At 31.9% G+C, this 24016-nt stretch overlaps 1 protein-coding gene across 1 annotated transcript in view; it reads left to right on the top strand.

The window, feature by feature from the left end:
* The first annotated feature begins 8966 nt into the window (after positions 1-8966).
* The window catches only part of LOC129968453 (mucin-5AC-like), a 77500-nt gene continuing 62450 nt past the window's right edge, over positions 8967-24016 (top strand). The window contains exons 1-2 of the mRNA XM_056082323.1: positions 8967-8984; positions 19929-19997. Coding sequence (XP_055938298.1) covers positions 8982-8984; positions 19929-19997 — 72 coding nt within the window. The 5' untranslated portion in view covers positions 8967-8981. The remainder of the gene's footprint in view (positions 8985-19928; positions 19998-24016) is intronic.

Consider the following 24016-nt stretch of genomic DNA (forward strand, 5'->3'; position numbering starts at 1 on the left):
TTTCATTCCATCATAATACGTGTGTCAATGTAGGAAATGGGTATCATTGCGTTTTTACTTTTTCACGTCATTATTTGTGTCATCTTTTTTATTTCTTTTATAAGAGGTACTGTAATAATAATAATAATAATAATAATGCCATTCGTGATTTTGACAAATCACAACATTTCAGATTTCCCGAAGTCCGAAAAACATGTTTTTGCTGCTATGTCTGTCTGTGGTGAAAACCTTGAAGTAGACGGATGAAATCTGGTATGCGTGCTCGCAGATGTCTGCTGAATTTTCAGAGGCTGCAGTGCCAGGGAAATACAGAATTCGATGCGCAGAACTGGCTTTCAGAATGCAGATTCGTATCAAATTTCGAATCAAATCCGTTGAGCGGTTGACCGTCTGTCTATCCGTGATGTCTGCAGTCAATTGGAACGAATCCATTCATAGAAAGTCGGCTCTACAAGTCAGCATAAAGAGCTGGGTTTGGCATCTACAATGCAGACGATCTCAAAACCAATCCGAATGAGGGCTGCGAATGCGATGATTCAAAAATGTAAGAAAAGAAATGAAGTTTGATTCAGAGTTCTGACATTGAACGTGTAGATTCTTGTCAAGTTTATTGAATCTGTCAAAATGTTGACCATCTATAAGCTCACATGCGTGCAAATGCAACAAGTAAATGAAATTGGGTGTGTGATCTTGTAATTACCGTTTAGTTCGATGAAAATGATCCATTTATAAAGGCATCAAAAGTGGATGTTTGCTAATGAGCATTTTGATAGAAGTTCAAATCCAAAAACGATACAAGTTCAAATCCAAGACTTCCTTAATATCTTTTTTGTTTGCTTGTTTATCGTGTGGTTTTATTTCACAATGACATCATCACGTTACATCACACAGCTAGCATTATGATGAGAAATGGTTCGCAGAAAAAGGATTGAGAAATAACAATATTCGAATTAGGGTCAGATCCGAAATAATGCAACGTCGGAAGAGATAATGTAAACCAGAAGGAACAGTAAGAACAAAAACGTTGCCTCTCTTACGGTGTGTCTAAAATACAACAGCTGAGCTTCTTTATTGTTTTTCTTTCTTGAATCTCAAATGACGAAGATAATGAGGAGAATAAAGATCATTCATCCGCAAATAGCGATTCCCGAGTTCGTGAGGATTCGGGACGAGCGGTTCAGGAAGGATCGCGCGCATAAAGAGAGATTGGAAGCATTATTTCTTAAAATCTTAAATCTAGCATTCTTAACAATTGATGAATGACTTAAAGGTGCTGCGAAATGATTAACCTGTTTTGCTTGGTGTGACTTTTCTAATTCCTAATTTCACTTACATAGATTTTACATGGTATCCAGCATAAACGAACGAACTTTCAGCCGTTGCAATCTCATTTTTAAAGCATGAAGCAATTTTTTAAAAATGTATGTTGAAGCGAAGTTTTGGATGAAACATTAGTAATTCTATAACTGCCGATTTTCTTTTTCACAAATGGGGTTTGAAGAAATAAGTTAGTATTTTTTTTTATTTTGTAACACAATAAAGGCATCTATCCGATGTTATAATGTACATGTTAAAAATCGGCTGATAAAATATTTACGCTGAAAATTTCCTTCCCTTAAGGTGAATGCCTACGTTGAAAATGGCATTTTTCGACCATCTTAGTCAAAAAAAAAAAATTTTTTTTTCAAAAATATTTTAATTCAAACATTTTTTTTTCTAAAACTGTTTTTCTTTTCAGTTTATGTCTTCTAGAAGCCGAGATATATCAAATTAAAAAAGTGCAGTGTAGTTGAAAATTAACCTGACGTGTCAGTCTGCAACCGGAAGTTGTTGTAAAATGCCCCTTTTATCATATTTTTTACCTTTTTTTTTGTTTTAAAACGCAAATAATAATTTTATAATGTTGCTAGTACACGGCCATAACTTTTGAATATCTACTTTTTTTAATTTTCTTCTTGTTAAATGGCAACATTGTCACTCTCTCGAGACTCTGTTTACATTGTAGTTCGCTTTTCGACTCTTATTTTTCTTTGCAATTTTTTCACTGAAATCTATTTTTTCTAGATTTTATTTTGATCGTAAATCACATTTAACTTTGTTGAAATGGGTCACGCAATAAAATATCGCAGCACGAAACGAAAATTTGTTGGGAATCGCTATTCAAATGCGAGTACCAAAACCGATGATCAGCATGTTCCTGATAATGGCGATCTTCCTGATAATGGTGATCAGAAATTAACTGCAAGTGTTTCGAAACTTGTAAGTACCAGTTATGATGATTTTGCAAAAGAAACTCTTTCTGAATTCACTGGAAATCGTATCATAAGTGTACAAATATTGATATTCGTAATTGCTGCATTATGTTGCCCTATGTGTTTCAAAAATTATTTGGAAGATACATGAATACATGAAGATTCCAGATTTGGTTTATAATCAAATTTTTGTATAAGATGCAAAAACTGCAGCTTTGTAAAAGGATTTCCTTCAGTAATGAAAGTCGATAACAAGAATCACTTGAACACACTTGTTGTTTTGGCTTTAAGATTGTTTGGAAAAGGATATAATGGTGGGAGAAAACTTTTCTGTCTTCTGGATTTGCCATTTCTTTTCAAAAGAACTTTTAGAAATCAAAAGATAAAACTTAAGGAGGCTGCTTCTGGAGCAGCTAAAAAATCTATGAAAACTGCTGCTGATAAAATCATATCACAGAAAAATACCTCAAATTGTGGAGTGTCTGTGGACGGTACATGGCAGAAACGTGGTTATTCTTCCCGCAATGGTTGCGTAAGTTGCATATCAGTTAACACTGGAAAGGTGTTAGATATTGAAATAATGTCCAATTTTTGTAGAGAGTGTAACAGCATGTCAAAATCTAACAAGAAAAAGCACATTGTCGAAATCACAAAGGTTCTGCTTCTAGTATGGAGACTGCCGGAGCCTATCGTATATTTAAACGCTCTGAAGAATCAAGAAATTTGCAATATACACAGTATTATGGCGATGGTGACTCCAAAGCTTATGATGCTGTGAAAAATATATATGGTGCAAATACGGTCACCAAATTAGAATGCATTGGTCACGTGCAAAAAAGAGTTGGCAGTCGGTTGAGAAAATTGAAAAAATCAACAGAGGGCCTGAAAGGCAAGGGCAAATTAACTGATAATTTTATCGACAGATTACAGAATTACTATGGAATTGCCATTCGTAGTAATCTTGATCATCTAAATAACATGCAGTCTGGAGTTATTGCAGCATTTTACCACTGTTGTTCCAGCTTGAAACATCCTACGCATGGGCAATGTCCAGTAGGTGTCGATAGCTGGTGTAAATATCAACGAGCTATGGCACAGGGGTAAACCTTTCTTGGGAAATCCATTGGACTTCCAGAAAAAATTATTAACATCATCAAACCTTTATATATGCAGCTTTGTGATCAAAAACTGTTAAAGAAGTGCTTGCATGGAATGACACAAAATGCTAATGAGAGTTTTAATGGTTTGCTCTGGAATATAGTCTCAAAACAACATTTTGTTGAGCTCCAAACTCTGTCTTTGGGGTCCTATATTGCTGTCCTTCAATTTAATGAAGGTGGGAATGGCATAAAAAGTGTATTAAATCAATTGGAAATAGAAGTTGGTAGTCAAATTCATAAAGGACTAAAGCTTTTTGATTATGAGCGAATTTGTAGCTCAAAAAGGTACTCATTACCAGCTGCAAAAGTTCAAAGAAAGAAAAAAAAAAGAGCTCAGCGAAAGAAAAAATGTGCAATGCATGAAGTAAAAGAAGGTTTGACCTATAAATGTGGAGAATTTTAGACTGATTTATTAAGAGGAAATGCTTTTTTAAATTAACTGTAAACTTTAAACTCATTTTTCTCAAAATAATTTTTTCGATAAAAGTTGTAAACCATTAACATGATATCTCCAGCATTAATTAATATTTTTTAATGAAATTTTCAGAAAATGATCTTTATATCATTGTCTATGAAATGAACTAAAAGTTTTTTTATACATCTAACACTTATTTACTTATAGCCTTTTTTGTTAGGAAATATCTGAAAAATTATGAATAATGTGTACATTGCTACATAAAAACCTTCATAATATTTTTGAATTTTAATAAATCTCTTAGATTTTAGTTCATTTTGAAGATAACTATGTTATGTATGATATGTGTAAAGAAAATTTTAATTGCTGGATTTTAATTTTGTGTAGAGTGTTAAACCGTTTTGGTTAATTTTTGCTAAAATTTACATCAAATTTAACAATTCAAAAAAATGGGGCAGTCACAGAATTTTTTAAAATAGATTTTTATTCTTATAATACCACACTTAACTAGAAAACACCAATTAAAGCTTAAAAAGCCTTTAAAAAAATTGTCTCGAACGTAGGCAGTCACCTAAAGAAATATTCGTGAATATTGAAAGATTTCCTTAAGTGCATCTGAGCCATTACGCTGAAATGGAAATTTGCTTATTTCAGGGAAATAAATGAAATCGAATATATTTTTATTATTTGAAAGATAGTCATTTTAATGTTAAAATGGACATCTTACTTATAAAAAGAGAGATTTCTTTTTGCATCTTATTCTTGCATTTCTTTATCAGTTTATACTATTCCTGTTATAAAGAGAAATAAAATGATATCTTCCGACGAATGAAAGAAAGCAGGGCATTTTGTTCGCTGATGAATGTGAATCGGTTTTTTTCCCCACATGCTTTTAGTTTTGGTTTCCAAAGATTTTATAGAATGGCAATGCGCACTGCAGAACAAACACACAATTTGCAGATGTAAACCGCAGGACGTCAGTCTGAATGTTCGACATATTTTTAATTTCCATTATTGCTGCATTTTTTTATGCTAATGTTTATCCCATATTTTGCTACTTCTGATATGAAAGCAAATATAATTATAATCCATATAATTGTGGGAATAGTTAATAATACAATTGAGAGTAATTGATCCCTAGGATGTCTTTAAAAAAGTATCCAATCTAAGATCGGACATTTATATTAGAATGTGTCATTTTTGCCTTTGTTCTTAAAAGCTCAAAATTCTTTTCGAAAGGTTGCAAGAATAGTGCTTTAACAAAATCATTTGACAAATCGCGATTATTCATTTAACTGATGTCAAATGATCGAAAAGAATGTTTGTATAAAAAAAGTCACTTGTAATCTCTTGTCTTCTTCGTAAATATCAAACCTTTAAGAAAGATATTAACTTTAAAAGGAATTTTATTTAAAATTTTTTGCAATATTTTATTATAAATTATTTTTGCTTATCAAGAGTTCTAGCAAACTTTATTTTCCAAGAAGTTTGTTCATTTCGACTTAGCAGAAATTTATCATTTTAAAATTGCCTTTGATCCCCTTTCATAGAAATGCTGAGCAAAAACTGCGCCATTTTTTTGTTTACAAAAATAGCGATAAATTAAAATATCGTCACTCATTAAAATTATATGAAATCCTTCATTTTATCATGCGTAGTAAATAAACATCAAATATATTTCGCTTCCAAAAATTTAATATTAAAAGCGTTATTATAAATTTTCGATACCTGAATTTTTTAAATTTCATTAAGGTTTATATACAATATTATAACACAATAACGGCAGTTTAGTTTTATGAAATTTTAGACTTTCATAAGAAATATTGACCGTATAAACAAACACAAATGGTTCTTTTCTTGTTACAAAATAAGCTTTTTACATTCATTATTAAGAGGAATAATTCATTCAAATGCTTTTAATATTAAATAGTGAAAACCTAGAAAGTATTAAGAAATAAAACTCCCATTCTGCAGTCATTTATTATATTCTATAAGTGGCAACATATAAGCCGACGATTCTAGCTTGCCACAAGAGCAGAGACTGTTCTCCACTTCTATAAGCAACAAAATAGCACTTTTTGATAAACTTTCGTTTCATTTTTTTTTTGTCGCTGACTCACTTTATATTATATATTCTTATATTACAACGACGTGGAAAATGATATTTTATTTACGAAATGCATGATCAACATGATATAAACTAAAAATCAGTACCTAAATGGTAGCTATTCATTTGATTTACTTTTCCTTATAAGTATTTATTATGAAGGGTGGATAGATAACGAAGCTTTCCTAATATTACATAAAAGTTAAAATATAGATATTGCAATAGGACGTGATCAAGGATTGGATAGTTTTCGATTCCTCAAGTGTTCTAGCTCTTCTTCATTTCTGCTAATCCAGAACTCATTTTATGCTCAGCCATCTGCAAACTTTTGATCCTTCTGACATTGTCCTTCTTCGGCTGCGTCAACGATTTGCGCAAAAGACTAATAAACGGGCAGCGATTTATTCCGACGTGCGGGTCGTTCCCGTTTTCCGAAATGTCAGCAGAATTTCTCTCTCTGGAGTCAGTGGCAAGATATTCATTTTACTGTAGCGCTCCAATAATGTGGATGGGAAGAATGGAAAAAATAACGTCTGTCTAAAAATTTTGATTTGAACATTCTTTCATCTTCTCTCAAAAAAAGTTCTTTGCTGCTGTTCAGTTGCGTATCGGTATTTTAAAAGAACTTGAAGTAATTCGGTATCAATCAGTGACGGTTTTCAATTCTATTTTTCTCAATGGGAGTCTCTTTAAACAAATAAAAGAAGACTAGAAAAATCCTAGCGGGAAAGCAAAATAACCATTCCAGCTGAATCCCTGAATCTTATTTTAAGATAACAATTTTTTAACAATTTCTGGAGGTTGTAATTTTCTATCACAAAAGGATTCACAGAACCGCTGCAAGTTCAGCTATATTTTAATTATATCGGAGAGTAAATACATTAGAAATGCATGCCTCTATTCTTTACCTCTTATATCGTTGCATTGACATTTTGACCGAAAGGTGTCAGCCATAAAGAAAAAAAAAAAAAAAAAAAAACTGCCGTTGCAACAAACTGGATCAACAGCGAGAGGAACTTTGCAACGTAATAATTTCCCAAAACTTCAAAAAATTTCAGTCGCTTTAAGACGTACACTTCTGACAGATCTGTACATGTTGTTATTAAATTATAAAATATTTTATATAAAGTATGTAATTTATATATGTATCACACAATGGAACCATTAGGAAATATTTAAAAAAAGCAATTTAAGAAATATCAAATCTGAAATACTTTTAAGTAAAGTCTGTTATACATATAAAAAAAATGCATTTGCAAATGAAAAAGTCTTAAATATTTTGCAAAAAGAGAAATGGTGAAATCTTAATTGCTTTTTATTTTTATATTTTGATCAAAATAATATCAATTCTTAAACAGTTTTTCTCCAAGGAGCAGTAAGACTGATATCGCATATTCTTAAATTTTTACCAAGTGGGTATTTAAAACTGAAGAAATTGCTTTTTTCATGGAAATCATAGATATCTACTTGGACCCACCTGAAGGCACACATAATGAGCGTGGCAGCATTGAGGGAAATTAAGGTTGAGTCCGGCCACGGCAGAGCTCCTTCTATGGGTGATCATCTGCAGAAGTAGCCACTCCACACCATTTCAGTACCCATTGGAGCAGTGAAAATCATTTATCATCTCAGGAGCTTCTCATCGCTATATCTGAAATGCCCCACCCCCGAAATGGATTCTTCTTTCATGGAAATGGTGAATTTCCCCCCGGGGGGAAGTAAATTTTTGAATGCTCCACTGGGTCAAGGTCTTAAGAGTTCCGACTAAAGGTGTAACATTTGCATATATACTGCAACTGTTATGAACCTTCCAAAAATGAAAAATGGTTTTCAAGCCAAAAATTTGCTGGTGCGCCATATTGCCTTGTTACGCCGCTGATTGCTACTATGCTATTTCGAGCACCTAGAAGTCACAAATCAAGAATATATATGCTCTCTTCTTCCCTCCCTTGCTACGACACTCTTTACAATTCTATAAAAAATTATTTTATAGTGCCTCTATCATTTCCTGTTTTTTGAATTTTTATTTCGGAATGACAAATGACTGAAGTTTCGGTAGAGTTCTGATTATAAACTAATATGCGAATCGAGGTTTGGTATTCGATAGTCCAGCTTTCATAAACTGAAAAAAAAAAAAAAAAACTGTTGAACAATGGAGGAAACCAATAAAGCGCAGTTCTTTATATATATTAAACGATTTACATTTCTGTCATTTATATGTATGCAATTTTGTATAATTATTTTAATTAATGTCTGTATGTAATTCTGTTGCTTTAAAAGCAAATTTTTCAAAAATTTGTATCAAAATTTTGTATGAACAACTCGTTTTAACTTGAAATTTAAACTGAAATTCAAACGTGCGAATTTCATTGTGAAATTTGAAATAGAATTTCAAAGGTATAAAAAATGAATGGGAGCGTCAAGTGCCTTGTGAAATGTTTTGTTTCATTTTATTTTGCAAATCCGATAAAATTTTTAAAGAAAAAAAAATTTGGGGTTTTTTTTCTTTTTTCTTTTCCAGTAAGACGTGGAAAAGTGTATGAAGTTGAAAACTTAAAGAAGAACTAAAGTAAGAAAAACTATGAGAGGAGAAGGTACGACTTCAGAAAATATATATACTTCATACATATTTCGCTTAAATGCGTATATAATAATCTAAAAAATGATTAAGAAGATTTTAACACTACTCAGAAATCTTACAAGAATTTTACCTCTATCATTTTTGGGCTTGTGCTGTGGGTTTACCTCACCATTTTCAATTCCGTCGCCCCCTTCCCTTTTCCTTGCCAGGAAACATTTCCAACAGGGAAAAGGGAAGGAATAGAAACAGGAACTCCTTAAATGCACTTCCGGTATCTCTTAGTCATTCTAGCGGAAGTAAGGAATATTTCCATACAACCGAATTCAGGAAAGTTGACAGCTCTGAAGTTTGAATGCGAAAGGAAGATGCGATTCCAGTTTTTGGTCTTCAGGCTAGAGTCATCGCCTGGCAACTTGTGGTCATTCCTGTTTGATATTCATTTTCTTACTGAAAAAGGAAGTATCGTATGGTGTGGACCAGTTTTTCAAATTTAAAAATTGTATAATTTTTTTTTTTTTTATTCTTTGTGTGAGTAAATGCATCATAAAATGTCATTTGGTATATTTAAAGGATATCGCTTAATTTAAGTGAATGTTTTGCAAAATAGTGAAAAATATCGCAGCAGTAGCATAATGTATGGTAAGTTATTAATTTTTTAAAATTTAGTATAAAGGTGTCAGCAGTTTAAATCTTAAAATTAAAATCTGTGCACGCAATGAGGCGAGTTCAGAAGATGAAAAGATAACATGCGCAATTCAAGAATACCTTCATTCGGAAACAAGAAATCTCACACGGTATGTTAAACTTCCCTCCAATGTTCCTGGTAAGAAACCTTCTCTTGTAGAGAGTAATTTATGGAGAGAAGGAAGTTTTTTTCCATCATGCTCTGCACAATACAATGAATTTGATGTGATTTAGACAGGCCGGTTTGGTTTGGTTTAGTTTTATTAACGGCCCTTTTTTAAAGAAATGCTAGGGCTATTTGGTGACGGACCTCGTAATTTTGAACCATGGTCAGATGATGAAAACGACACCCAAACCTACACCCAATTCTCTGAATTTCCACACCACACCAGCGGGAGGACGTTTGGCCCCGACGGATTTAACGTGCACCGGATTAACGTGACTCGCTTACATGACGGTTCTTCGGTGGAATCAGGTCTCGATCCTGAAGCTCTTCGAAGCTAGGGCCTTACCACCAGGCCACATTGGTCCTATAGACAGGCCAAATTATCAAATGAATAAACTAGGTAATTGTTAAACCCTTTTACTTTGGATGGACTGGCACGTTTTTGAAGATTTTTTGAGAGTAATTTAATTCCGAGATTTCATTCGACTTACAAAAGCCATGTAATTGAATTTAATTAAAATTATAATCAACTGTCGTTTAAATTTCGAAACATTCTTTATTCACGTTTTCAAATTTACTCGCAAATGAGCGCGGTCCTTTCTTTTGCAGTTGTTTGATTGATTTGCAAGCTAACAACTTGGTAAACTTTATTTTAGATCCTTTTATTTAGATCATTTATATTGAGTTGGCAAAAAATTGCTCTAATTTTTTGCCATTTTATTGTTTGAAAATTAGTTTTAAATTTAGCTTTTTTTCATACACGAAGTATTGAAACCAACCTTCTTGAAAAGAACTCTCAACTTATTGCTTTATTATTTTAGTTTATAATATTTGCTACTTGAAAATTGCTTGTATACATATTAATTAAAATCAACAAAAATAAAACTAATTTTGGAAGTTGGAGTGAGTAAAAAGAAGTTATGAAGCCTGCTTTGTCTATAGGCACCAACAGGGCAGAATTAGGCCCGCGATATTGAGAGAGATTGATAGAAAGATTAAAAACGAACGGCTTTATTGTTATTTTATTATAATACTAGCCGCCTTTGGCGACCAGCCGATTCGCCAGTATTATCGCTCGCTACCCTTTTCAATTAAATATTTTAAGTAACTGGTCTCTTAATAGATTCTCAAACAAAACATTTTTAATCTTCAAATTTTGATAGTCGTACCAAACTTATACTGTTGTTTAGATCGTTTCGTTCAATTTACTATATATATTTTGCTAATTTGTTGTCATTTCCGGTAAAACTTCAACTTTAATTTAAAGTGGAAATGACGAAATTGCAATTAATGTAAAGATATTTTTTAATAAAACCAAGCGTTTTATTTTATTTATCATCTTTATTGTTATTTATTTATTATTATTATAATTGAATATGAGTATTGCTAACAGAATTTCTCGGTATTTAAGTCTTATGTGAACTACAAAATATTTTTCATAATTTATGTAATATCTCAAAGAATAATTCAACAAAAATTTCTCAGATTCAGCATAAAAATCAGTTTTTAGTTTTGCTTTCAAAAGGATTGAAATAAAATCAATAATAATATTTTGTTCCGGCCTATAAATATATTTCAAAAATTATGAAGTCTAAATTTAATGCAGTAAGGTATCAGATTCTGAGAAATATTCTGGGCACACCAAATTTTAAATAAATGAATGAATGTTTCTATTTTCCACGATCAACTAAGACTTGTTTATGAAGTTTTGAATATTAAAAATTTAGAAAAACTCAACATTTTCATAATCTTAGGCCAATTAATCTTGAGAAACCTGCGCGCTGATTGGCGTATTTTCTTTGAAATGATCGATGGAAAATCTAAAATTATCCTTTTTTTATTGAATAGTGATATTCAAATTTTCATAAATCAGTCAGTTTAAGTGATTGATTTAGTTGATTGGAAATTAACTCTTTTTATTTAAAATATTAGTGTTTCAAGAACATTTTGCTAATAGTAATTTCCACAGCAGAAGCTTTATGTAAAATCAAAAATTCGTTATTTATTAGAGCATTTATTGAATCAAGTTACATAAAATATAATCATTTTCCATTCAGACCATTTTAGCAGATATGTGTCTTACTAAAGGGTTGCAAATTAGCTGTGTGGCCATGATTTGAATGGATATCCTGTTCATATTAAACAAAACTTGCCTTAAAATAAAACTGATGTATTGGATTAATAATATAGAGAGTGTAAAAGATCATAAAATAATTTTTCTTGAATTTATTTTTTAGAAAAAATAATATTTCATATTTGTTTCATTTCCTACAGACACGTGCCGAAAATTATATTTTTGCATATTTCATTTCCAAAAAGATTTAATTTCTTTTTAATTGGAGCTTTAATCAATGTGATGGCAACACTTTGAAAAAAGCTAATTTTTCCCCATGAATGCGAAACGTGCTCGTGCAGCTTAAATTTTATTTTTATTTTGTACGAAAAAAATTGTTCAAAAATATAGTTAAAATATTTATTTAAAAATTCATTAAAAATAGAAATTTAATTTTAAGGTTAAAACATTGGTATCATTTAAAAGATAAATTTTTGATCTTTAACTTCATGTAAAAATCTTTTTTGTGCGGTAATATTTTCGGAAGTTAGCAGAAATACGCCAAAATTTCACTTAATTTTTAAATAAATAAAATTCTAATTAAAAATTCGAAAAAATAACCCCCAGGTGCACATTCCCGGCCTCCAAGGTATACACGTGCCAAATTTGGTAGCTGTACGTTGAATGGTTTGGCCTGTAGAGCGCCACACACACACACATTGAGCTTTATTATAAGTATAGATATATCTCAAAAACCAGATCAGATGTAGTAATGAAATAATAATCTTGCTCCATGTCATTCCTATAAGTATATCTACATTCGGTTTTGACAACCTGTGATTATAAACTCTCTTTGAGTATGAAATAACCCATCATTTGGTAACATGCATAACCGATTGTTCATTTGGAAAACTGAAGAAAAGCATCTCACTCTTAAAAACAAGGTCTCTCAAACTGCATTTTGTTTTTGTAGATTCAAAGTTATTTTTTTTGTACCTTAAAAGAATAAATATAATGATAGAGGAATAAACGCATAAAAAGGGTAACATTGAAAAGACCTTTTCTAATTTAAAAAAAAAAAAAAAGTGGTGAAAATAGTGATTCACTCAAAGTCTGGATTGAACGAAGAGTGGCTTCTCGATCCATCAGCCAGATACACACACAGGGCCACAATCGATTTTTCTCTTCCAGACTCTCCTTAGCAGCTTAGGAAGTTTTAAAAATATTCAGAGTCACATGCTATTGTTTCTCTGGTAATCAAGCTTCGCTTAGCGAGCAACTCGAGTGATGCGCATAACATAACACAAAAAAGTGGCTCGCTTAGCGAGCGATGTTTCGCAGATGAAGCAGCGAGGGGGCTCAGTGATGTCACATGCTGGATTGACTTGTATTATTAGTCTGTGTTGAGTGTTTCTTTGAAGAGAGGCCCTGTATCTATGTAGAAGTTTTGACCGGAAAGCGTTGTCAAGTGCATCTCTGGGGTGTTTGAGCAAGTGACCGTGGAGCGTTAGTCTACAAAAGTTTGTCTCTAGCCAATGCTATGAGGCTAGGGATGGATAACAATGATATCGACGAACGGGTGGAAGAACATAGCCAGAACTACTGAATAGCTTATGGATCTTAATTCTGTATCGTAGTAAAAAGCCGAGGAGAGGAGGGAAATAAATGATAGACACCGTAATCTTCCAGTGAAGTAAAGGAGTTGCTCAAAGTATGAGAAACCTCATCCGAATGCGGCAGTAACTATGAGAGCTACGAACTCATTGAATGGCAGTGCTCTGCCTCATTTTCTCAAAGGCAATTTTCTTGTAAAAAGCATGGATTATAAATCACTTTATTATAAATTTGTTTTTGGCATTTTTTTTCGGAGTGAAACCCACTGTCCTCTTTTATGGATTCCTGAGGGGAAAAAAAAAGCGGGGGTTTCGCCGAGCACAGCGGCGAGTTCGGAAACGCTCGTCAAAGCGAGGTTACATTCAGTCACGACATCCGTCTTCGGGAGGTGGCACGTCTCGGCGGGGCGTTTCTCCTAGCACTCGGTTTGGAATGTCACACAAGTGTAGGATTCACAGCAATTCTTTTAAACTTTGACCGCATAATCCACGAGCCAGCAGAATTATACCTCTCCTTTAATATCAAATAATCCGGATTAAAAATTCTCATTACTTTTTTAATGTATGCATTCCATCAGTGCTAGAAAAAAAATCCACCCTTTGTGCGCGAGCTCACTCAGCCTATGCTCGTTCCAGTTGATTTCTGGCACTCTCGATTTTTCTTTTTACTTCCTTTTCCTCGATTTTTCTTTTCTTAGCATGCATCCGCTTAGAGGATGCAGAATGCATAACTAAATCGAACAGATGCATCCGCTAGGTTTACTCATATTCTTATAATATATATGCTGTTATCTTTTCCTGGGCAAGTTGTGTTAACAGTTCAATGACTGAGTGACACAAATAAAGGGGGTGGCGCTTGTTTTTCTGCAGGTCCCGTCACAACGATGGATTGTAATTTTCCTTTCGATTGCTTCTCTGAAATAACTCATTCGTGATGGAACATTCCTAATGTTCGTCCAAGTTAGATTCAATAGAGAACTGCATTGGCAGTCTCGCGCTTTAAATTTTCAAATACACTACTGGGATATTTTATTATATTGATGAATGTCGAAATAATAATTTCTGACTTAAAAAAAGATGGCTGCTTATAAGTAGATGTCACGTATTAGTTTCAACATGGATGTAAAAATGGAAAGAAAAATCATGTTTGACTTTCTGACGATTTGTTCACGTCTCTGAAAACTATTGCATATGAGAAACAATTTTTATCCCATCATTATGATGATAATAGAAACGAGCGAAAAAAAGTTTCAAGTAAAGTGTGATTCTGACCATTTTCGATTGACTCTCGTCAAGTGTAAACTGAATGACTGTCTTGTCAGTAATTTTAAAATAGTAATAAAGAGTTTTACTAATTTAAGTAATATTTTTCTTTTTTTTTTTTGTAAATACGTAAATGTCATATTGATACCATATTGAAAGCTATTCTATTCATTGTTATTTCCTTTCTTCAATGACACTGAAAGCAATTTTATATGCAACAACACTGTCATTTATTCTATAGCCTTGATAATGAATTTATGTATTAAACATATATACTTCCATTTTTGGTTTTTGCAGTTAGACGTTAACTTAACTGTGCAACGCAAAAAGTATTTTATCTCTAAATTAAAAGTAAACAAATGACTGGAATAACGACATTCTTAATAATTAAAGCGTTAGAAATGTGCTTCCTAAGATTCATTTTTCACCATGATCAATCAAGTACTTCTGTACAAGTATGAAATGTACAAGTGCGGCGTAAGACATGAATGTGAGTTCCTAATGTCATTTAGAAGAAGTGATATAATCCGTTTTGATGGATTTTTTATCTGTTGTTTGTCTAATTGGGGCTTTTTGAATTATTTGTTTTAAATCTCTTTTTCTTTTAGTTCTTTATCTAGAAGGCTTAACTTCCAATGATGCTTATTACTAGAATCTTTTCCTATACAAATCTAATGATGAATAGTAATTTTGTAATGTTTCGTAATCAGCGTTTATTTTTAATACTTTTTTCCCTTTGCGTCTGGAAAACGAAATAAAGATAATGCATGCCACAATGTCGTTTATGAACATAACATCAGGGTAATTCTCCCATTCTGATGCATTTGTGGTAGTTGGCTCCTCACGGGGAGAATATTTCAAATTAATAATGGCAAATGGATGGACAGTTTATAGAAAGATGCATGCCACTAGAGAACGAAATAACTTCACAACATAGATGATCCTTCACTAGTACTTATAATTTTGAAACATAGTTGATCCACATTCTCTTAAAATTATAAGAAATTATTCCGTTTCGTTTTTCTCGAAACAATTTATTTCTACTAACCCTGGAATGAAAACATGGAATCAAGATCCTACTGTAACTCAGAACTGCCGCTGCATGAAACGAATAAGTTCTTTGAAATATGAAACCGAATAATTTGTAAATCAATTTTATAATATAAACTTCCTCCCTTTTTACTAAAATTTTTTTTTTCTTCTCATATTATTATTATTATTGCTCATTTCCTCCTTAATTATTATTTTCAATTTTTAAAGGCATTTCAGTTTTATTAAGTATTTGCATTTCTATACAGTTCGTATCAAAATTTGCAAGACTACGGAGATTAAGAAGCATCGAGTCCGCGCATACAGTCCCTTTATTCCACACAATTGCAAGTTCCTTTAATTCTAACGATTCTCTTTACATACTTTGAACCAGTTTGGGATCTATTGACGTCCAGACATTTATTCGTTTCCACATCAACAAATATATTTTTAAAAAGCTTAATATAGTATTTATATACAAAAGTGTTCTAGTTTATAAAAATTATCTTTGTGTTGTTCCTATGTTCATAAAATATAGCAACAATTGCAAAAAAAATTTTGAGCAGATGTCAAGTTCAGTTCACGTTTTCATTATCTTTGTCAGTGTCCCACGGGGATTGATCCATTGAGGATGAGAAGCTTTTGGTATGGTGGTTGGTTCTTGCTACCCTTGTGGGTATACGAAAAGGTGGGGGTCGGCTACCTCCCATCTATGACAGGGTTCACTTCCTTAGGGAAGCATTGCACCGTGGCCGGTGATGGCCCTCCGCACTCACCCACATTTCCCGCCAGTGTTGCTGTTGCGGCGGTCCGTTCATTCAAGTTTTTCTGTGTGCCTTCGGGCAGATCGGAGTAGCCGGTCTGTGATTGTCTTTGTCGACGACGTTTTCATTCCAGTGACAATTATTTTAACTTTCAGTCGGCATAGCACCTTCCCTTCTTATTTTTTTTCTTTCTGCTAATCATTTTTACTGTAAACAGATTTTAAAAAAATCAGAAGTTGGAAGATTTCGTAACTTGATCAAGCTTGATGTTTGATAATAGAATAGTTTATTAGATTTAGATTTCACAAATTTGTTTGATTCCAACATTTCAACTTATTTCTTTTCTTTAATTCTCAACAATTTGGTCAATTTTTGTTTTTTTGTTTTTTTTAATTGTTTGCCGAATACTTAAAAAAATTATTTTACTTCACTTTAGACAAAATTATAAGTCTATTTTATATTTCATATTTCTTTGATGAAATGAATGTTTATTTCAATTTTTCATAAATGTAATTCTTACTCATTTGAATTTCATTTTCAAGAGAAGTGTTCTATTTTGATCTCGTTCCCTCTGTATCATTCTGTGTTTGTTCAATTAGCTGCAGTTTCTGCTGAAGGTGGAACCGAAAACGAATTTTCTTAAGTTATCTCACGAAGACTCGGCGTGTAATCGGAATTCAACGGGAATCGTGCATCGGAAAATCCACAATGTACATGTTCGTGATTTAAGAGCACTTGTTGCACGTACTATACCTTTCGAAATAGTTGCTGCGCTTTTATTTTTCAGTTGAAAATAGCTCGTTCCGCTTCTGTTCTGCGTTTTTCAGTTTTCTGAAGACGAATCATTTTTTTTTTTTCAGTTGACTCACAATGGTTTCGTCTTATCCCAAAACCTAGGGATAAGACGAAATGCAGGATGTTTGTTGCTAGACAAAGAATACATCTCAAAAATCACGAATTCTGATAAGATAAGAGATTTCCAAGGCAACTGTTTTAGAAAAATGTTCGTCGTTTATAGGAAATCTCTTTTGATATTTGCATCGCTCCGCCTTATTTTAGGAATCTAATTTCACTTTTCTCTTCAATATCAGTTTTCTTGAAATAACCTGACATTTTTTGTGACAATTTATTTGAACCATACATATAAAATTTCTTAGATTAGAAAAATATATTTTAGTTTTTAATTTTTTTTTATAATTTTTATTGTATTAATAAACTTAAAGTATTAATGAACACTGTTTTTATTTTGAAGAAAAATCTTTTGATGCCGTGCGTTTCGTGATTTAAGGACACTTACTGCACGTGTATCGTTCAAAATAAAAGCTTTGCATTCATTTCCAACTGGAAATAAGTTCTTTCGGTTCTGTTCAAGGTTTTTTTTTACTTTTCTGAAGACGAATCCTTTTCCTAAGATGATTCGCAATGATTTCAAATGAACTGAAGATGCAATGGAAAGAGTGAATAATAATAGAAAATAAGTTCTACGTGTCCAGAGTAAAAGTGTTTCATGAGACAGAAGCAAATCTAATATCTTCGTGATGATCATAATAATATATTCATTTTTTTCCCTTGTCAATCTAATTTAATAAAATTATTCGATTTTAGGAAATAACTGGTATCAGTGCAGTGGATGATTCCCACTATGATCTTAATTTTATTTACAGACCCCTGCATTTTTAGAATTTTGGGAATACTCTGCTTTAAAAAAGATAACTAGATAATTGTACGCACTAAAAAAAAAAGATAAACAAAGATAATCGTAAGTGTCAGGAAATAAATGATTTCATAGATGGTCATCATTTTTTGTGCAGGTCATCTATTATTTTTTGATAGATTCATTGTTTTTGATACAGTTTCATATTATTCTTTGCATTCTATTCTGAATGTTAATAAAAAAATAAAACTTTATGTAAATATAAAAATCTACTCCATTTTATTTTCATTTAAGTTAAAATAAAATTCTTATTTCCAGTTATCTTGTCTGTGCTTAACTGTTTTCTTAACGATACAATAAAAGTTTGATATTTTTAAAAAACTTAATTTAAAAAAGTAAATCATTACCCAAATGACAAATATTTGGGTACTTCAATGTGGATAAAAAAATGAAAAAGACAAAGAATTTCCTATACATTTTCAAAATAAATTTAGTTTAGTTTCAAAATAATTATTTTTGTTAGCTTTTCGATCATCGACGATTTATTCGATCGACGATCCTTTTCAAAATGATTCATTTGTAGAGTGCAGCAGTCATTCTTTATGATGGGGTTATGAAGTACTGCATGGAAGTGGATACATGTTAAAAACAAAACAGGAAAATGTTACACCCATTTGTGATGCAAATACAGCAGGCTTTTAAAATAAGAATGACAAGAATAACGCATTGATTAAAAAATAAAACGAATTGCCTCATAAATGAAGCTCTAAATGCAGTGGAAAACAAGATGAGTAACCATAGGACTAATGAATAAAAGAAAGAAAGGGGGAAAAAAAACCCTCATAGAAATTAAAAAAAAAAAATATGCTCATTTATTTCAAATAGTATATGTCAATAGTTGGAAAATTCTAATAAGGCATTCCTATAGTGACTTTATTTTACTCGTGGAATATAAATGCGAAATTTGGCTAAAAAGAAATTGGAACAACGGAATCTAGCAACACAAATGGCTGGCGTGGATTTTAGATAAGCCTAAACAAATTTTAATTTCTGAATAAAGTTATACAGGAGTTAAGAATAAGATATTGAATAAACACGAGTCATTGCAATGTTGCTTGCGATACTTTACGTAGCAACCAAAATTCCAATAGGCACATTTCCAGATATAACTTTCTTCTCAAAGTGTAATAGAAAAAAGAAATGGGTATTCTTCAATTTTACGAAATGAACTGTTGCTTTGTACGTATTCTTATATATAAATTGTTTCAAGAATAATTTTGAATTCGTCGCATTATCAGTATCGGCAGTCAGCAGTTTTTGAAAATGAAAGTCGGTTTGCTCATTCAAATAATCGCTGGAGCATTCAATATGAAAGATGCTTCATGAATAAGTTTTAAACATGCAAGAAGAGATAATACTCAAAATGTCACTAAAAGTATGAGTGAGCGTGGCAATGAAGGGTGGATGTTTGAATACGAGTTAATAAAGATTACCTTTTTTTTATTCAATTTAAATGCGGTTTTGATAATGAAAAGAAATCAAGAAATATTTTATTCAGAAATCTTTACATATGGTTATATTATGCGGGATTTTATTTAGTAGCATTGGCATTGCAACATAAAAGCGATTTTATTCCTCAGTAAGTATTCACCTATAAGTTATCCACATAGCAGGAGGCGGTTATATTTTTTCACCCCAGCTTAAATATTTATCTTGAACTGATTTATTTCCAACGAAAACGAAGTAAAAGAATAACTGTCTCAAGTTTTATTTGGATACGAATGTCAACTGTATGAATGCTTTCGATAAAATGACAGAATACTGTTTCGAAACAAGTCATTGACAAGGTCCGTCATTTGGATGACCGGCGTCCGTGCAGTGCCTTCCCTTCACGCAATTTGTGAGGAGAGCAAGGACGTCCCGGCATGCACGAAATGCTCTCGCTTGTGCATTACTGTGATTTCAGCGCAGCACAAATAACAGCTGATATCTAGTCAACTTCCTTTTCCTCCATGGTAATGGCACTTAGTTTGCCGATCACTCATTTCACGAGATTTATTTTATCCCTACAATGTACACAAAATAGTTTTTTTCAAGACCTCTGTTTGTCATTACAAGACGAAGAGTTTCTAACATTCATCTTTGAAGCATTTTTAGTGTTAAAAAATGCTCATCTTTTCTTTGTAGGATATCTGGAACGTAGATGATGTAGAAGAATTTTATCTTGTGGAAGCACAACACAGTCGCCTCAATTCTGTAAGTAACTTCGATTTTCTGTCCAATGAAATGAGTATGAAAGGATTAAATTAAAAATGTTACTGAAACGAACGAATCTTAATAATTTAGCTAAAACTGCGAAGATTTCGATTTTTGATTTATTTGTGAATCAGTATTAATTTGGTTTCTTGGGATTCTACTCATAAAATGGTCTTAAAATATATATTTTTTAAAGTTGATAATGTGTGACGAACATTTTCAAGAACACATTGCAAGCCTTTGAATTATTAATTTTTTAAGCAATATTTCACACTTTTTACTATCAGAAAGCCATAGCATTTCAAAATTTCTCTCTTCAGCGGAATCATGTCTAAAACAGTCTATAAAGTATAATTTATATTTCCCCAAATGGAACAACTTTCGACCGAACTTTTCCAAGCCTGCGAAAAGATTATTCATGGTTATTGTTGATAATCAAGGCTTGAAAAAGTTTCGTACAGATGATTATTTAAATGAACTGTTTGAAAGAGATCGATTTCCTTTGTAAATACTCTATCTAATATGATATAGCTGATTAAGAACATACAGGAAAGTTTTTCGCATGTTTGATATCCAAGTTGTTAAAACACGTTTTTTAGTTTAAAGTAGATGTTGTTAAATTTCAAGTTTTCCTTCACAAAATACGGAAATCGGTGTAAAAGATATTTCAGTGGTCTTTTTCTTGCAAACCTCTCGAAAGGAAATACATATTTGACCTGATCAAGTTTTTAAGTTGGAAATCTTTTTTATAAATTGCGTGATTTAAAAATTATTATGGTTTATAAGGCTGGCAACAAGACTTAATGCTACCAAATTTATTACATAATTACTAGGTAGAAAGTTCTTTCTAAAAGGGAGGTTTTCCAAATTTTTCTTAACTAAAATTTTTTCATTTAATAATTTTAACATTTTCTCTTAATAGCTTCAGAACATTCATCGCACAAAAACCATTTTTACAATTTAAAATTTAAAATAAATTATTGACAACATTCCATTTCTCTAATTTTTAACAAAATTTTTATTAATGCTTTTTATGGTTGTAATGAGATCCAGATAAATTTTATTACTTCAACAGTTTTTTTTTCACGCTTCTCTATCAATGTAAAATTTTGGTAAATAAGTATTTTCTAAAATTAATTCCAAAACAGATTTCTCACTTCCGCTTTTATAAACATGTCAGTGCTTTCAGGAGGTAATTTCTGCAATTGAATGAAATTGCATGATGAAAGAAGCATAATGCAAAAGCTGTTGCAGTCACGGCAGGCGACAAAACAAACAAAAGATTGAAGTCTAAAATATTATCATTATACGATATTCTTTTTCTTTTCTTTCTTTATTTGTTTGTCAAAATTCTTTATTTATTTGTCAAAAAAAAAAAAAAAAACACCATTTGATTTTTTTTAACGTTTTCTGGCGTCATTTAGAAAGAGGGAAAACTAGAATTTGCCAGTTCTTTACCCAATTGGTCTGAGAATGGTAAAAATAAACATTCAAGCAGCATGTGTTCAAATGAACTTTATCAATTAAATATTGGAAGTCATTAGAAAAAATTAGTAAAGTAAAAAAAAAGAATCAAACACGATTAAGCAACACGAAATAATGTGCAGTTTATCACGTGCACCATTATGTTTGTCATGTGACTGTAACATCAGGTGAATTGACACCATTCTAAAAGAATTTTATAATTTAGTTTTACTTTTAAATTATCTAGCATTTTATTATTCATTAATTTCTTTCTAATTTTTTTTTAGCATTTTTTTTCTTTTTGAAATCTATTTTGTAATATGCGTTATTCTTATTATTATTTGTAAAGTAAAAATGTAATTAATCTTTTTCAACATAAATAGGTTGGTATTTTTTTTCAATGCTATTCCCCCCCCTCTCCAAGAAAATAATTTAAAATTTCAAACCCATTTAATTTTTTTGTATCCGAAATCCATTAAAAGTATTTTTGTAAACAATGAATTTATTCATTATTATTGTTGTTATTCTTTAAGCATTTTCTCTCAATATTATATATATATATATACACATTTCCCTTTTTAAAATATGTAAAATCATTCGATATCTATAATTTTTGGCTTTTGATACGATTATTTTCAATCTGAAACTAACCAGAACATTATTTCTCGAATATTTACATGCTACAATGATTATTTATTACGTACTACAATATTTATCGCAAAAATGTACTTACCATTGGCTATTTTTAATGTAATAATAAAGCCCTTAGCGGTTATAATCTAAGAATAGAGTAAGAATATTAAATAGAATAAGAACAATGTAATTTTCGGTACGAAATGGATGTTTATTTCAACAATATGTGGGTTTGAACACAAGTTTTCAGCACGAACGAAAAGTTGCCTCGCCATTTCCAATGCGCTGGCGAATAGAATACGCTCATAATTCATCCATAAATGAAAAGCAGAAATGATTTGAATTGAAATGTTTCTATGGAAAATTTTTATGTGTAATGATGAGATCAAGATTGTTATCTGAATGGCAATTATTTTTGCTCCTTCTTTCAATAATACCTGATAGAAATATTTCCATGATCTTATTTAGCAACTGGATCCTTAGAATTCTGTTTCGAAAAATTACCATTCAGTGAAGAGCAACAAAAAAATCTTTTATAATAACGCAATTGCATTTTACTTCTCTTAGTAATAATTAATTATTAAAAAGCAGCGGAAAACAAAGGATTAAACGGGGATGTAAGTTCCACGGAAAAACAGAAGTGCTTTAGAATATTACTGAAATACCTTTAACTGTAAAATTTGTTTCTTTCGAGGCAATGACCGAAGCGCAGAAGCACTAAATATTTACCTTTAACTGTCATTTCCTGACAAAAATAACGCAATGAACAATGGGTATCATGGCATTGTCCTGAAGAAGGACCCCACTTCTATACACGGAAGCGACCCAATTTCATTTTTAAGTAAAGAAAGCAATGCTTTTGTCCCAAATGCAAGGAACTGCTCAAAATTATTTCATATAATAACGTGTTGGCAAAATTTGATGAGCGCACATACATTTTTTTTTCCTCCTGTCATTTCTTTATTATCGACATGGCAATACAAGAACCTTGAACCATTCTCCTACGTTGCGGCTATTGGTTGAGCTTGAAATGATATCTTATCGTACGACTTGTCTTGCTCTATTGTTACTCGAGATTGGGGAAGATACGAAACGGCCGTCAGTTCGTTGCTGTTTATTTAAGATAACACTACCTGAGCTGTTCTTCTCTCTTTCGAGTGGATGGCCGTTGAAGTTCACTGGAAATCGAAACGAAAGAAATGAGATATCTTTCTGCTTAAAGGCAATATTGCCTTTGTGAGAAATTCTTCATTCACTTTTAAACACATACTCATAACATACATTCGTAATAAAAAGCTTTATTTACAATATTTTAGTAATAGTTAATTAAACTCATTTTTTAGCCCCATCCAATGCAGCTGAAAAAAAATTTCCGTATTTAAAGTGGTGAAAATTTAGAAAAGAATGCCTTGAAGAACTAGTTGCTCGACTTTTTTCACTAATAGATAACATCTAGAAAAAAAAATATTTGGACAATACAAAGGGAATAAATATCATTGCATGCGTGAACATGAAGACATTCAGTACACCTTATTAGCTTGGATTCTATGGCAAATCATTTTTATGACAGACCGAGTGCATACCTCTAATGGTATGGTATTTGTGCGTCCGCAAAAAGCGAAACAAATACCTTACTAGCGATGGTGGAGACTGCAGAGGGATTGTTTTTTCTATTCATAATTTTTGAATGATTTCGATCCGGTGTTGTTCAAATTCAGATGATCACATCAAAATATTCCGCCCTAACACCATACCGTCCTGTCACCACTCGATTTACGGGACCTGTTCGGATAATGTCATCGACATTGTAGCTTAGGCAACATTGCTAGCGAACCACCGTTTCTGTACCGCCAAGGAACTCTGAACTTGTTTGACTCCTTTTCATCTTCATATCCGAGGAGGTGGTAGGATATCCTATAGGT

Source organism: Argiope bruennichi, chromosome 5 (genome assembly GCF_947563725.1).
Source record: "Argiope bruennichi chromosome 5, qqArgBrue1.1, whole genome shotgun sequence".
Lineage (NCBI taxonomy): Eukaryota > Metazoa > Arthropoda > Arachnida > Araneae > Araneidae > Argiope > Argiope bruennichi.